General features: G+C 35.0%; 1 protein-coding gene across 1 annotated transcript; it reads left to right on the top strand.

Annotated features, from left to right (window-relative positions):
• The first annotated feature begins 8,905 nt into the window (after window positions 1-8,905).
• On the top strand, window positions 8,906-13,451 carry LOC105038941 (uncharacterized). Its single transcript, XM_010914873.3, has 4 exons — window positions 8,906-9,181; window positions 11,140-11,221; window positions 12,649-12,807; window positions 13,263-13,451. Exons 1-4 carry the CDS (start codon window positions 8,924-8,926, stop codon window positions 13,328-13,330), a joined length of 567 nt encoding a protein of 188 aa, XP_010913175.2. The 5' UTR covers window positions 8,906-8,923; the 3' UTR covers window positions 13,331-13,451.
• Window positions 13,452-16,656: the final 3,205 nt, after the last annotated feature.

The raw sequence follows: 16,656 nt of genomic DNA on the forward strand, positions 1-16,656 counted from the left end.
TGACGTAACGAATCATATTAATGTTTTGAAGGGGCTTGTATGTAAATTGATGTTAACCTTGTCCTATCTCTGGCTGTCCCTATCTGATTCATTAATTTTACAATTAAATCCTTCAGTAATTTTTCAAAAAATTATACAAAAATAATAAATTAAATTTTTATAGAAATAAGTAGATGCAACGAGGATCAAATGCTTTTAAAAGTAAATTATATTTTTTATCCTCCAAATTTAAATAATATTTTGAAATAATTTTTATAGTTAAAAAAATCTCTAATTAGACTCTTAGATTTTCATTAGTGGTTTAATATATTTCTTTTGGCTGATTCCGATGAACTCTATCACTAAAAAAATCTTGTTAGTATTAGTGTTAGCATCCAGTGATGATATGGCATAACAACTAATTTTTTTTAAAAAAATCAAAAATAAAAAATTTTTGCTTCTTTCATATATTCATCACAATTACTAAAAGTCAATCTACTATTAAAATCACTGTTAAAGCTCGATGACCTAAGGGCCATCACTATCCTTGACCAGGCACTAAGGGCATCATCCCCTCATTGTGCCCTCTCCTTCCCCAAGGCCTTCTCCTTTAAGGCAATCTCCCACTCCATTGAACATAACACAAGACTATCATCTTTGTCGACACCTACTCATTGGGTCTAGTTCAAAGCACAATATCTCCTCATTGTTTACCAACCCTTACTCTCCTCCTTCCATGGCATCATCTCCACCAACAAAAACATCAGCTTTGTCATCTAGTGTTGCTCCAAGATGATCTTAACACTCTTTGCTAGTGCAAAATAGAGTAGATGTTCTCCAACAATATCATCCGGTGAGCTTCACCATTCTCCATCTCCCAAAATTACTAGATCTATTCAATTTATGCTGAAATTTTTTTTGACTTTTAATATTAATCTAGTGCTCCTTTGATCTTCTTCAAGTTCCATATTGTGGATTTAGTGCTCTCTTTGGATTATTTTTATGATTTTGGGATCATCTATGGAGATCTAAAGTCGGAGAATTTTTGATTAAAAAAACAATCATCTAATGCTCATTGACTTCGACCTCTCCACCAAGCTCCTAGTGAGATTGTCGAAATTCTCCGATTAAGAAATCCAATGCCCATCACTATTGTGATCCTTATCACTGCTAGCCCCCAAAATAAAATGTTTGCCACTCTACTTCTCCTATATGTTGAAGGAGGATTCCATCTTTGCTGGCAACAAGTCCACCTTTTAGGTCATCGGCATTGAGAAAGTCAAAGTCATTTGTAGGGATAGAGAAGAGAGTGGCACTAAAGATCATCTGGAAGGATGGCTATGATTTCACTATCTTGTGCACAATTTAAAATTTTTTTAAAGAGAAAGAAATTAAGATTTACTAGCATCTTGCCATGAGTTTAAGAGGTTTCAATGATCATGCCATATCATCATTCGAAGATTTTGATAATTCTTATTAGTAACCTTATTCACATACTCAAATTGGAGAAAAGAAAAAAATTTCTCAACTCGTTCAACTCAAAATCTCTCAACAAAAATAAAATAAAAAATAAAAAAAATTACGAAAGTGGGATTTAAGTCTCCTTTTCTTTTATTGATCTAAAATCAAGGTGCACATCATATATATATATAAAATAATACTCTGTGAAGGAGTATTGAAGTATTGCCAACTCAGCTTCTCAAATGAGTTTTATTGTGCCACCTGAAAAGAACACCTCTTGACATTAAATTCTGTTATTAATGTATGGTATTATTATATTCTTACAATTAAAAACTATTTATATGGATAGTTGAGAATATAAAGTGACCCTGAATTTGAATGAATATTATTTTATTATTTATATATAATTTTTTTTAATCTGATCAGATCTAGAAGAAAATTTATTTTTATACATCCGATCCCGTGCAACGCATGGGTCTTCGACTAGTATATACATATAACAATATTTTGTGAAGGAGTATTGGAGTATTGCCAATGTAGCTTCTCGAATGAGTTTTGTTGTATCACCTGAAAAGAATATCTCTTTATATTAAATTATTTATTAATATATAGTATTATTATATTCTTATAATTAAAGCATATTTATATAGATAGTTGAGTATATAAAGTGATCTTAAGAATTTCAATGAATATTTTTTTATTATTTAGATATTATTTTCTTTTCAATTTGATTAGATCTAGAAGAAAGTTTATTTTCATACATCCGGCCCCATGCAATGCGTGGGTCTTCGACTAGTTCTTTATTTATAATTGCAAGGTCTACCCTTATACAATTTAGGTTAGATTTATCTTTCTAATTCTAAAATAGGACTCTTTTTTCTAAAATAGATTGATTAGTAGAAATAAACTCGAAAAGCTAAAAAACTTTAAAAGTTAGATCTCGACTTTTACATCACTCTGCCTTTTATTACTCTACCCGATTCTTATCAAATTGGAAGATACGTCTGATTAAAATCATATCATAAAGAAAAATTTTAATTTGATCAGCCCATTTTAGGTCCCAAATGATAGAATTTGGATCTTATCGCTAGGAAAACTATCCCTATAGAGAGAGGCATCACATCGTAAATCTTGAAAAGTTATCCATTTTTTTTAAAAAAAAAGATCATCTCAATCAGATGTTGTATGATCAAACTATAACCTTGAAGATTTGGCTTATAACTCGACTTTCCAATGCGATAAATATCGCTTCCAGATCCAGTTCAGTCTTACTCATATTGGTCAAAGTGGTCCATATCAAGTTTGAAGATTCTTCTGGATCAAACCTCCTCCTATTTAGAAGATTTGGCTCTTGCTAAATCAAAACTTAAGATGGAGAAATGCATGCTTCCCCATGTCATAGTTGAGCCATCTGGTTTTACTTTGAAGCTGCTCCTATCGGTCAATCCAAATAGACTTGATTCTTCTACATCTAATTTCTATGACCTTTCTCTCGATAATGTAATTCTCTTCCAATAGTTTTTTTTACTCCACTCATAGATCATCCACAATTGGTTGCTTTGATTCTTGGCCTTGGCTTTCATGTAACATGGAAGGCTTAAACAACTTCAAATTCTCAGTATTGACTATTGAGTGCATCTTCATACATAGTGGTAAGTCAAGAGGGAAGGCATTTTCTTCTATTTTTTTAGAATGTTGAAGGGGCCATATCGAATTGCCTTTAGTTTTCTCCCTTCATCTTTCAACTTTTCTTTCCATAGCTGGACCCATACTAGCTCCCCCTCTAAAATTGCACTTGATGCGATGTTTAACATGCTGATCCTTGTAACACTGTTGCGATTATACAACTGTACCTCAACCTTTGATGTACTTTTCTGTTATTCTCAAGAAACCTTTGAGTTTGTGCTTGGTCTCTCTCCTCCTTAATATTCTTTAGTGTTGAACCAACTGTAAACTCTAAATTGAAGGGACTTTAAGATAAATATCCAAGCAAACCTCAAATGGTCTTTTTCGAGTAGAACCATGGATAGCTTAATTGTAAGTGAATTAGGGGTATGACAAGCTCTCATCCCAAGTCTTCGAATGCTTGAAATTATAGCCCTAAAGGAGATGCACTATGGTATGAGTCATGACCTCAACTTATCCATCTACCTATAGGTAGAACGCAGAGCTATGTTTCAACGTAGTATCAATCAATCCCCATAAAGATCTCCAAAAATTACTCAAAAAATAGTGATCTTGATTTGATTGGAAGAAGACAGCCCAAAACTTTCCCATATCTACTTAAAGAACAACTGAGCTACTTCTTCTCTAGTAACTATTTTCTTGCAAGGGATTAGGCCTTCCATCTTATTGAATTGATCAATCACCACAAATAAATAGTTATGGCCATGTATTGTCCTTGGTGAACCTCCCTCCATCGCAATGCTCTCCCTAGATTTGCTAGGTCTTGGTAGTGGCATATAAATTTTCAACTTTTTATTAGAGGGTTATGATATCATGTATGATATAAAGTTGAGCCATGTCTTGCTGCATCTTTGGCCAATAGATGTATTTTTTAAGTCCAATAGAGTCTTCACCACTCCAAAGTGTCCTACAATTTTTGAAGTGCGAGTCTCTCAAATCCAATGCACTCTATTAGCAACTTAACGAATACATAAATATGTTCAACTATTTAGTAGTCCCTCTTTCAAAGTGAATTATGTTAGCACAACTTTCATCAATTTCTCCAACTCTTCTTAAAAATCTAGATCTATTGTATAGAGATCCTTGTATTCCTCATGATAGAGTGGTCAAATCTACATTACAATTAGTATACTAAAGACTACTATTGATAGTGGCTGGGGTAATAGACCAACTAATTTGTTCATAGCCCCTTTTTTTATATTTGATCATATTGATCCTAGGATTGATTTTAATGATTTCAAAATTTTGAGTATAGATGATACTAATCATATGTTTCAAGGATGATTGTAGGAGTTTTAATAAAAAATAAATTAAGTTTTGAAAGCAAGTCTAGCTTAAAAATTAAATTTATGAAAAAAAATTATTAAAGAACCTTTGACATGCTTGACACGCAAACTGAGTCGATCCAGTAAAAATTAGACCGACCCAATCTCAATAAAAGAAATAGATAAAAAGGTTGAATTTAAAAGTCATGAGAGTTAATCGATCTAGAATTCAAGTTAGTCGATCAAGACAAGTCTTGTCGACTCAGTCAGAAAGTTAGTCGATCCAATCTCAGAAGATAAAAAGTTACAAAAAGTCAATTTTTCAATTATCTGATACTTAGCCAACTTAAAAAATTTTGAGTCAATCAATGAGAGACTTAGTCGATTTCGAAAAAAATTAGTCGACTAAGTCACTACAATGGCTAGTTTTTCGAAACTTCAACTTTTTGCCCCAAACGTCCTTCAACGGCTAGTTTGTCATTTCCAATGGCTAGAACCTCTTCTCTAATCATTCTCATGTCTATTTAAAGGTGGAGAATAAAAGAAAAAAAAATAGATTGAAAGTAGAAATCATTTCAAATTAAGAGCTTCATTGAATATCCAAAAAAAAGAGTAAAAAAAGAGAAATCAAGCACCAAATTCAGAAGATATTCAAGAGTGATCATCCACAACTTTTAGAGGATCCTCTCAGCATTCAAAGAAGAGAAAGTCAAGCATCAAAGGACAATCCTTTTTCCTCTTCATCATGCTTCAAAAGAATTTTTATTTTTTTATTTTTTTTATGCTGAATTTTATTTATTGTATTTTTATTTTTTTACAAATTTCTTTGGGAGAAAGAAACTTGGGGTTTAGGCTGGTCCAAGCCTATAACTGGATGAGTGTATGGTTGTGATTGGTGAGTCAAGATTAAAATCAATTGGATTGATAGTGAGTCCGAAAAACTATCGGTGTAAGGTTGTAGTTGGTGATCCCGAAAAAACTAGCTGGATTTGTTTGTGAGCTTAGAAAAATAAACATATTGTAATCAAGAGATGATTATAGTTAAATTTTCAAGTGATTTACTTGGGAAGTGGATGTGGGTGCCGAGTTTAGCACCAAACCATTATGAAAGCATTGTGTTTATGATTGTATGATCTTTTCTTCATTGTTCTCATTCATTACTTGTATTTTCATTTATTCCACTAAGCATCTTATAGTAAATTCAGCATAATTAATGCTTAAATTTTAAATATCCAATTCACCTTCCGTCTTGGGTAGTCATCCTTGGGCAATAGATCACCATGTTGAATTGTTGTAGATTAGACATCCACTTTTGTATCAAGCCTATTGCAACTTAAATTGGGTGTGGAGAAACTAAAGTGAGTTATGATCTGTGTGCATAATTTTTTTTTTGCCTAGCAAATATGAGCTAATGCATCATGGCCCGATGTAAAGCATACAACCTTTGTCATATATTGGATAATTCAGCTATGATCCTTGGAACATTTCTAAGTAATATGCTACCGATTTCCCATTTTGCATGAGAATTACCCTTAGTGCATACCTCGATGCATCAACCTCGATTTTAAAGGGTCTTTGCAGATAGAGAAATACTAGAATAGGTGCTTTACAAGTTTTCTTCTTTAGAAGCTTAAAGGTATATTCATGCTTCTTTTTTGGTACAATATATTTTTGCTTCTTTTCATTCAAATTTCTGATAGAAATATTGTAATTATTAAAAAGTGCTTGATAAATTTTTTGACACACTAGCATACATCTATGAATCTCCTAACTCAGGCACCATGATCTTGGGTCTAGGCCTATTTTTGAAGACCCTCATTTTTTTGGATCAATTTTTAGCTCACCTCCAATGATGAAGCTTAAGTACACCATCATTGCTTTCCGTTCTCATATTTCCTGAGGTTTAGCTTCATCTAATTTTTCTATAGCACCTTTAGAACCTTCATGATATGTATGACATGTTCTTTCCAAGTATTGCTGTAGATTAGAATATCATCGAGGTACACAATCATGAAGTATTCATCAAAGGGCTGCAAAACCTCATTTATTAATCTCATTAAGATGATAGGGGCATTGCATAAACCGAATGATATGACTAGCCACTCATACAAACTTTGCTTCTTCTTGATGGCCATCATTCTAGTGTCTTCCTCATGAACCCAAACTTGATGGTATTCGGATTTCAAATCCAACTTGGCCAGATAGTGTGCATGTTTGAGCCGATCTAATAGATCATCAATTTAAGGTAGCAGGTACTTATTTTTTATGGTGGTCATGTTCAAGGCATAATAATCAATGTATATCCTCCAAGCATGATCTTTCTTTGGCACTAGAGTTATGGGAGATTCACATGATGAACTACTAAGCTTGATCACACCATGGATTCTCTTTCCTAAGAGCTTAACTTCTATATCAACTTTGCTTTCCATTTCTTTGCTTGATTTTTCTCAAATTGAGAGATGCGCCCAGCCAAAGTTTTATTCAAAAAGAAAATTTTTTGTTTGATAAGTCCATTATAAGCCATTGATAATAGAATTTGAGTCTGATCACTAGTGGTACCGCTCTCTATAGGACGAGGCATCATATCATGGATCTTGAAAAATTATTAGATTTTAAAGTCAAAAGATTATCTCAATTGGATGTTGTATAATAAAATTATGACTAGGGCTGAGCATGGGTCGGATTCGATCGGATTGAGAAAAAAAATTTATTCAATCGAATCTAATTGGATTGAAGAAAATTCAATCCACTGCCAACCGTTTATCATATATAAACTATTTGAAACCGAAGTGAATGGTTTGTCACAGATTCGGATGGGTTGTGTAGATTTAGACTTCATTGTTGATCCAATGTTGATTTTAAGTCGAATGTTAGCCTCCTTAAGCTTATTTACTTTTTTTATTAATTTAATAAAAAAAAGCTTAAATCTTATAAGTTAATTTTAGACTTATTTTTGAACATGTATAAAATAAAATAAAAATAAAAAAATTATTTATCTAAAAATAACTATATTTGAAAGCTTTCACTTTAGAATTGTCTCAAATTGATGTACTTCCATCAACATTCAACATTAATATTTTTATGAATCCAAATAGATGACGGGATATTTTTTAGAATGAAGTATTGAATTCTAGACGACGTCGTCTCAAAAATAAAAGTGAGTTTGTGAAATACTACATCAGTTAGGTTTGGTTTCATATGGGTTGAAAGTGTAGGAACCAAATCCAAATTCCACCCAATTTATATCTTTCAACCGACTGTAACCGATGTTTGTTGGGTTGGATTAGATAGGTTAATTTCTTCAGATTTCGATTATTTGCTCAGTCCTAGTTGTGACTTTTGAAAGTTTGGCTTGCGACATAACTTCCCAATATGGTGGATCATGCTTCTAGACTTTTCCTAGCTAGCCTTATTATTGATAACCAAAATAGTCTGCATCGAGTTTGGGGATCTTCGTAGGCTGCTACTGCACGGTGTACTAAAGAGTTTCTCGCAGAAGAAGAATTTTTTTTTTTAAATTAAAAAAATTCTAACTACTATGCTAAATCATCATTAGTATGCTAATATTGCTATCAGTAAAGTTTTTCGATGCAATTTGACCAAAATCAGTTGAAAAGACTATACGAAACCACACATAAAAAATCTGAATATCTTATTAGAGATTTTTAAATTATAAAAATTATTTAAAATATTACTATACATTACTTGGATCATATAACAGATCTATTTATTAGTCCATTTATTGTTTGGACCACATGACAGATCCATACATCCTTGATACATAAAACATTTTTTTTTATAGATGAATGCAAAATATTAAAATATAATATCCATGCATCCTTGATATATAAAACATTCTTTTTTACAGATAAATACAAAATATTATAATATAATATATTTTTAAAATAATATTATTTTAAAATAAAATAGAAATTATTGTATAAAAATCTAAAAAATATTATCCTTATGTAATCATGTATTTTTTGAGATATATTTTTGGAGAGCTATGATATAATTTTACCAACTATTTTACCTTTTTATTAGGCTCATACGATGCAATCTACTTCTCCATGTGGCTCAAATGCTTAACCAATCTATCTTGATTCAATATGTTATGGGTTGGGTTGGGATAGATTAGGTTACTTTTTTTAATAAAATAGTCAAATTGAAATCTAAATTTTTTATCTATTTAATCAATATGCCTACTTTGGACCGGTAGATTTTTAATCTTTCATGCATCCGGCTTACATATATGCTTGCGAGGATAGGTTAGGTTATTTTTTTAATAAAATAGTCAAATTGAAATCTAAATTTTTTATCTATTTAATCAATATGCCTACTTTGGACCGGTAGATTTTTAATCTTTCATGCATCCGGCTTACATATATGCTTGCGACCAGACCCAATGCTACCCCTATTTATAATTCTGGTTGGCTATTGAGCCATGATTTATTAACTCAAACAAAAAAATTCACGCCTAATTATGCCTGCTTTTATCTCACGTGTACAGCGCGTGCCTTGATTAACGGCGCATGGCCACGCTATCTCGGTGGAAACCGGAAAGCTTCGTTAATGGCTTCTGCTACGCTCTTGGCTTCGCCGAAAACCACTCCTCATCCTTCTCCTTCTCTGCAACAGGGCAAGAGAAGAGACGCCCTGTACGTAGCGCAGTGCCACTCAGGGCGGCCAAGGGCCCCGCCCAGATGCTCATGTCCACAGCTTACTCTCTCGGTCTCAGGGACCTGCAGCACTTCATGGTCATCATCAAGCCCGACCCTTCACGCCCTCAGGTCATTCTCTTCACCTCCTTTCGTGTTTCCTTTGATCAGTTGTTGTTTTTTCCGTTCATTTGATGACACTGGTTTCTTTCAAAATTCAATCTTTTTGTTTCTCCTCTTGTCTCCTCTTCTTCTATGGATTTTCTTTTGGTTGTTTCTGTTGTTCTGCGATTATTATTATATTCTTTTAAATTTAATGATTGATCTTTTTGTATATGGCATTGCTGGTGCTTCATGGTGTTCTCTGTCCGATTACTGTTTGTAAAATGGTGTAAATGAGAATGAGTGACTTCATTTGCCACTTTTGGGAGTTTTCTTCTTTGAGTGTGTAGAGCCGTTGCCACTCGAGAAAGAGATGCAATATTGATATCGGAGGAAAGGGATGTAAAAGGGTTAAGGGTTCAAGAATCAAGAAGGTTGTCGACTGAGAGCTATAATACCAAAAAAGATAAAAATTGATCTAGACTAACTTTATGATAACTTTGCCTCTAAATTAAGCCAATTTAGAACAATGTAGTACCAAACTCTAGCTTAGTTTGTGATTCCAATATGCCTGCTTGAGCCATGTTAACAAGAAGCGCAGCTTGTTGATCAGAAGAAAAAATGTAGCTTATTGGCCCTTGATTATATCCATAACCTTGTTTTCATTGCTGATCAATGTCATCACTTTTCCATGATATCGTCATTCTTTTTCTCCCCTTTTTTAGGAGTTATTTAGTTTCTTTGCCTTATTTTGTGCCACATATGTCCTTGCCTATCTGTTGTCAAGGTCTGCTTCATACTCATGCCACTGTGAAAATCGAATTAATACCTATTTCAATATTGATATTTTTTTAATGATTTAAAACTTTCAACACATTTGTCTTTGCTTGGAGAGATTAGTGATTGGGAATTTAAGGGGTAAATAGGCACTGTTTTGTAGCAGATAAAACTAGATAATTACACTAACAGCATATAAGGACATTCAGAGAGAATGATAATTTGTTAAAGAAGTATCGTGGTGCGACTAGGATCCTTTTTTTCCCTGGTATATAGCATAAACCATGAGTCAATTTTCATTACTTGTCTAGACAAACTACTTGTATTCAACATGGAACTCCATGGCGTGCTCTTTGTGGGGATGGTGTAGTGTTAATGGATTGGAGTAATGTTGAACCATATACTACTTGTTGGAAAATCTGCGCTTAGTAAATAATCAGATCAGGAAAACAAGCATGCGCATTAGGATTCCTTGGTGAGTAAGGTGTAGTTAAAGGATTTTCCTGATCTAGGGAATTAGCTCTAAGGGGCTCTTTTAATATTCTTTGGTAATTTATTAACTGATTCATTGGAAGGATGCCTGTTTTAGGAGTTAAGGAGTTCATTAGTTCATTCTTCCATAATCGTCACTTGCGAAGTACAGAATGGAAAGATATCTAGAAAAATATGTTATGTTCTTAACAAACTATTAAAAAAAACATCCAAGTAGAATTAAGACTCTGTCAATTCTCAAGATTTATTTCTGTTGGAGTTTAGTCTCAGTTGGAGATGGGAAAACTTTCTTTGTGATATTGGAGGCCATCTGTGGATAATGTGCTTAAGCAGAATTCAATGAGTTTTTGCTTGAGAACGTGGGATATGTTAATGTTTCGTAATATGTGGATTACCTTTGTGGAGGTGAGTAAAAGATGGAAATAAACTAGCTGATATCAAGGGAAAAACTTTAGTTTTTTATGTAGAAGTGATATCACAGTTGCCTGAATACATTGAAAATTGCCATGCTAGGAATGTTAGCCCTAATTTCTTTTCAAGGATTGCAGTTTAGTTTTTCTTCCTTTTATTTTTGTTTTGTGAATCTTAAATATTACAAATATCCGGGCACCAATTATGTGAAGACCTTAAATGAATGTGTAGGCATTTTGTTCTGACCATTCTTTCAACGCGAACTACAGATTATTGACAGACATACTCCTATCTACTTTTGTCCTCAGGCATTTGTTTTTGATTTTCAACCTCAAGATCCTGAAAACATTTTTACAGCAGTTGCAGCACTATCTGGGTGGAAAATTCCAGGTGAATTCTCACTTGATGCACCAAATTTGGCTTATTATCATGCACAGATCCAGTCCCATGCATGCTGTCTTATAATGAATTGGCAATTTGTGGTTTTATCATACTGGAATTTCTCCTCTCAAAAATCATGTTGGGATTTCTATATTTTGGCCCTCAATTATTTCAGTACTGCTGATTTCCCATTATCATGAGGGTGCCAACTAGCCGAGTTGGTTAAGTCTCTTGTGTGAATACAAGAGGCCATGTTTTGATCCTGCTCTCACCTTGATTTTCATCTGGGCTTCCATCCTAGAGAGAGAGAGAGAGAGAACCTATTATAACCTGAATCTAGCTCAGGTCCCTTTATGTGTTTTCCTTAACATCCACGACTTCTAACAAATTACAGCCATATTCTAATGTTTACTTGATACATTTTCACCATTTTATCTAAATTGACAAAACTGTGAGGGGTCATAGAAAAGAAAGGGAAAGAAAAGGCCTCCAATATTGCCCCCTTCAATTTACTCATCTTCTTTGAGTTACGATTTTCATATATTTTTCCTAAATTTTTGGGAATGGCTGTCCTTGTATATAAAGCTACCAAATTCATAATTCAATTATGCTGCTTACAACACATCTTTCTTACTGAGGAAAGCTACTGAGAACTTCTATATTAATGTAATGATAGTTGGAACTTATCCCAGGAGTGGAACATGTAGGGTTTTTGCCTAAACCAGGCTCAAAGTAAAGTTTGAATGAGATTAAATGTGGACCAAATGCCTGAACTGTAGGCTGCAACCTACGGGCCATTATACACATGTTTCAATTGCATCTGGTAGCAGTATCCAGAATAATGGCTGCATCACATAGACCAAGTCAATCATGTAAGGCCGTCCTGCATACTGTCAGCCATTCTGTAATTTCTATCCCACACTAAGCAGTCTATCAGAATATTGAACCTAACCTAAGTCCATGCATAAAGACATTTGTCAGTAGAAGATCCCTAATGATCTACCAATGAACATCTATCTGCATCTTAGGTAGAGTCCAAGATTTCTAGGATGATTTCATATTGATGGTCTAGCTCCTCTTATTAAACAAGTCTTTAGTGGCTTCCATACTATATTCCCCACTAGGAAGAAGCCTCCAGAGAAAGCTAATAGTGCCTTAGTTATTATCGCCCGCTAGTGTATTATGGTTGCTCCTACTTTGGAATCAACTGCTTTTTCTGAGTGCCCATAATTTGTTTGTCCTGTTTGCAAGTATTCCTGATGTCTCTTGATCATCATTAGTATCATCTGAAAGGCTGACAATATTGAGCAAAAGGCTTGCATTTCATTTATTTATTTATTGAAACTCAAAAATAGTGGGTCATGACATTAAGATGTTTAATACATAAGACTAGTGCTATATTTTATATGACTTTCACATTTTGTCCTCTTTCCCAGGAGTTATCCTCAAGAGGACATTGAGAAGGATACCTATAAGTAGGTGCTGGTTTGTTGGATTTTCTATAAATGATGGTGTAGATGCAACCAACAAATTCAATGAAGTCTGGTCAACTGATCTGATTATTGGTAAACATGACTGCCGCCATTACACCAATGGTAACACCCCTCTTTGAATCATAGCAATTCTTTGGCTTAAGTTAGAGAGTAAGGAAGCTTTCAGCAATATTCATGCGATCATGCATAAGTAATGAATGAATTTTGTGGAGTTTTGCTTTCTACAGTGCTAGATTTGTTTCCTAATACATTGCGGAGACAACAAGCATATAAAACAAAAAAAACTGAGGTTATTTAAAATTTGGACTTTAGATCATTCTCCAATATGCCTTAATTTTTGTTGTCATAATTGTTATTATATTTCTGTATATGAATGAATGGCTATAACTTACATATGGTTAGTCAGTTGAGTGTTTCAATACGGAGTGTCAAAACCCTGAAATATATAGTTCGCTTGCATGAGGTTGAGTTAATGCACAGCATTGCATTCTGTTTAAGCACTGCAATGATTTACGTGCTCAATATGTAAACATAACTTTTATCTTTCCATATCGAAGGATTGGTTGAACACCTAACCGGAGAACCATGTGCCCTAGAGTGTCTAAGAGCACTGTCCAATGGCTAAAATTCCATCATTCTGGACTGTAATATACATATTGTGGCTGTGCTGAAATCAATTCCTCTAACAGAGCACATTTCTACTTTCTTCAATAAAAAAAAGGTATGCGTTGTCTACCATGTAATTATATCTTATTTCTTGATCCCTCTACATTCTATGATATAATTCAGATTATTCACAACATGATGCAGCACTTTGCCACTTTTTCTTTGACTTGAATATAAATTTATAAGATGGTATGGGGAATTATTCTTCGAAAGAATATATAAGCTTGATACTAGCATAGATTGTTAATAGTGCTATTTTGGTGACACGATGATGATGGGGGTTCTACCTTATCCAGCCATACAATTTCGTAGATTTCATATTTAATTGGTCAAAGCACTCTTATCAGCAATCATTGTCATGATCCATAAGCCCTCTCATGTAAATTTTGGTCAGGTTAGCTGTACTGGTATTGTCTTTCCCTCCCAGCTGTCAAGAAAGCTAAGATCCCAATGATAATATTTAAAATTGCTCCACAAATGTTGGCAGCAAGAATGATGATGGGTCTGCAAACCCATCTCCAATTACAACCAATGTTGTAATTCACTCCTGTACAAATATGCGTCCTTCTAAATATCTGCTGCAATAAAATTTGGGTGGTGAAAAGAAAAAGAAGAAACAGGAAAACCAGACCAACTTCACCACCATTCCAAGAAATTATAGTTCTTTAAACTATCGTGTTCATCTGAAGACCAAATCTAATAATTAATTAGTACTTTTATGCTAATAATTGAGGTCTAAAAGTTTCCAAGTACAGAATATTTCTCCTGTCCTGAAACGTAATATAGTTCTTTGTCGTTGCTCGGCGGCTTGCTTTCTAGACAGAGGGAAAGAAAGCCGATCCACATTCTCTGAGATTTATGGAATCCATTCTCTGTATTTACTAAGCTGCCAATCAACTTTAAGCCACTTGATCTTAACTATCATGAATGAGGCTTCTGTCAATTGTCATTAGTTGAATCGTCACCTAACCAACCACCTTATGAAAAACTTGCGCCGGGGAATGAGATGTGGGGCCACCAAAGGCCCCACGCCCTCATTAGCCATCCGGGTGTGCGCCACCACTATCACTTAATACCATGACAGGTCTAGTCTCTGATTTGAAATATGTGATCCATACAAGCTCCACATGGAAAAGCTACTTGTTATTCCTACCTTTCCCTTGCCTCTCCTCCACTGTTATGGGCAGAACATGACATAGAATGGAGAGAGAGGAGAGAGAGAGAGTATCAAAATGTTAAATAAAAGTTTACCCTTTTTGTGGCTAGTTAATTTATTTGTTATTAATTAGTTAATTTGGTGTTTTATTTATTTTTATTAATTATGTCCAGATGCCTATGACTAAGTTCCAAACTATTTCACCGGCTCGTCTAAAGTCTAAACTTGTGATTTTGTTGGGAACCAAAGTGGAATCTTGTTGAAAATCAGAGCGACGAGGGTTCAAATCCAATCGTATATCAATAGTAGAGATACAAATGAGTCTCACGAGTTGTTCGAAATGGATTCGAGTCCAAGCTTGTTTCGACTCAATTGTTACTGAGTTCAAGTGGCAAAATATTCAATTAAAAGCTCATTAGCTAGTCGCATTTTTTTTATAGTATTATATTTATTTATAATATATTATTAATTTAACAATTTAAAATATAATGCTATGTTAGTTTTGTTTTGATCATGTTTTTAATTATGACTAGGGCTCAAATTTGAGTTTGAACTCAAATTCGATTGTAATTTGGTTGATATTCGAATCGAGTAGAGTTAATTTTGAATATTAATTTTTTTTAATGAGTTGAGATTGGTCTTAAAACGAGGTTTGGTCGATTTTGAATCGAATTTCGGATTCAAATATTTTGAATCGGGTCACGCCCAGTCTCTAACTAATCGATTTGATGATCGTACTCGATTTGGCTCTCTGCTTGGTTGTACCCCTAATCGATACAAAGGACTCCACGGGCTCAGCTACTTAAAAAACGAAGGCAAGAAAAAACTCAGGCAGTTGGTACCCTCGATTAATTCTTTGCCTAACTTCCTGTAGTCCTGCTCTTGATGATTTCAAGCGTGATTATTTCAAAAATTTACCATCTATATATCAAACCTAATTATTTTTATAAAAAATACATAAAAATATCCCAAGTTCTTAGTTTCACACACGATGTAATAACCAAATAAAAAACAGACCACCTCTGGAACCAAAGCACACGACATTTTCTGAGAAGGAGAACAAAGTCAACAAGAAATCCTACACATAGATGCGGTAGCGCATGCTGTCACGGAGCATGAGGTAGTTCATCTCGTCGTCCCTTGGTCGCCGGTCGGACGTCCAGGCCGGCTCCTCCTCCTCCTCGGCCTGGCACACTAGGCACGACGCCACCGCCACCATCGCCGACAGCCCGCAACCCCATACCGGCCCCGGCTGCGCCCCCGCCTCCCCTGCGCTCGCGAGTGTCCCTTCGTCCGCTACCCTCGCGCTTCTCTCCTTCCGCCACCCCAGCCTTCGCCTCATGGCCGATAGTACCTGCCACATCTCCTCCACCGCCCGAAAGCTCTTTAGCTCTCTCTCTCTCTCTCGCATGTTGGGGAGGATATATAGATATATGATGGGATGATGAGGGGTCGGGCGCTGGCATGAAACTTTTTCTACTTTTAGGTCTGTGTTGCAAGCGTAGGCTGTTTAAGGACTAGGGGAAATTGTTGGTTGGACCAGGTCCACCAGCTTAGCGGTGGACCGGTCCAACGAAACTTTGCAAACGTGTCCTTTCGTAGTTGGGCCATTGAGCTGGTGCCTTACTCCAACCAATAATTTCACCTGCACAAGATACTGTTATTTGCAGCACAGGTAAGGGGGTTGTATCTTTCGAAAGGATTTAGTTTTCGCACTAATCCACCATTGGATCATGCACCACGCATATCGCAAAGCACTCTGAAGCTCGTCATGCACCACAAAGGAAGGTGAACCCTTCTTTCTTGCAAAAGGTACAACCTTGTTCCTGTGCCATCCTAGGTGTTGATTTGGGAACTCGAAAGATGATCATGGTCGTTAGACATTGGGAGTTTGGAATGGCGGAACTAGATTGGATTGGAGCTGGCAGGGCCAACAGTGAGCTCCTTGTTTTATTATTCCATGTATGGAAGTACTCATTGCTGTCAGGATAAGATGGATATGGTGAGCGACTGTCAACTTCAAAGGCAGAAAAAAGATGTGGATAGATTTATGCCAGACTTGATTCTGATGTGCGACATACTTGTCCATGAAGGCAGTGCATTTCATTTTGCCTAGTTCTGTTGATCAC

Source organism: Elaeis guineensis, chromosome 1 (genome assembly GCF_000442705.2).
Source record: "Elaeis guineensis isolate ETL-2024a chromosome 1, EG11, whole genome shotgun sequence".
Classification (NCBI taxonomy): Eukaryota; Viridiplantae; Streptophyta; class Magnoliopsida; order Arecales; family Arecaceae; genus Elaeis; species Elaeis guineensis.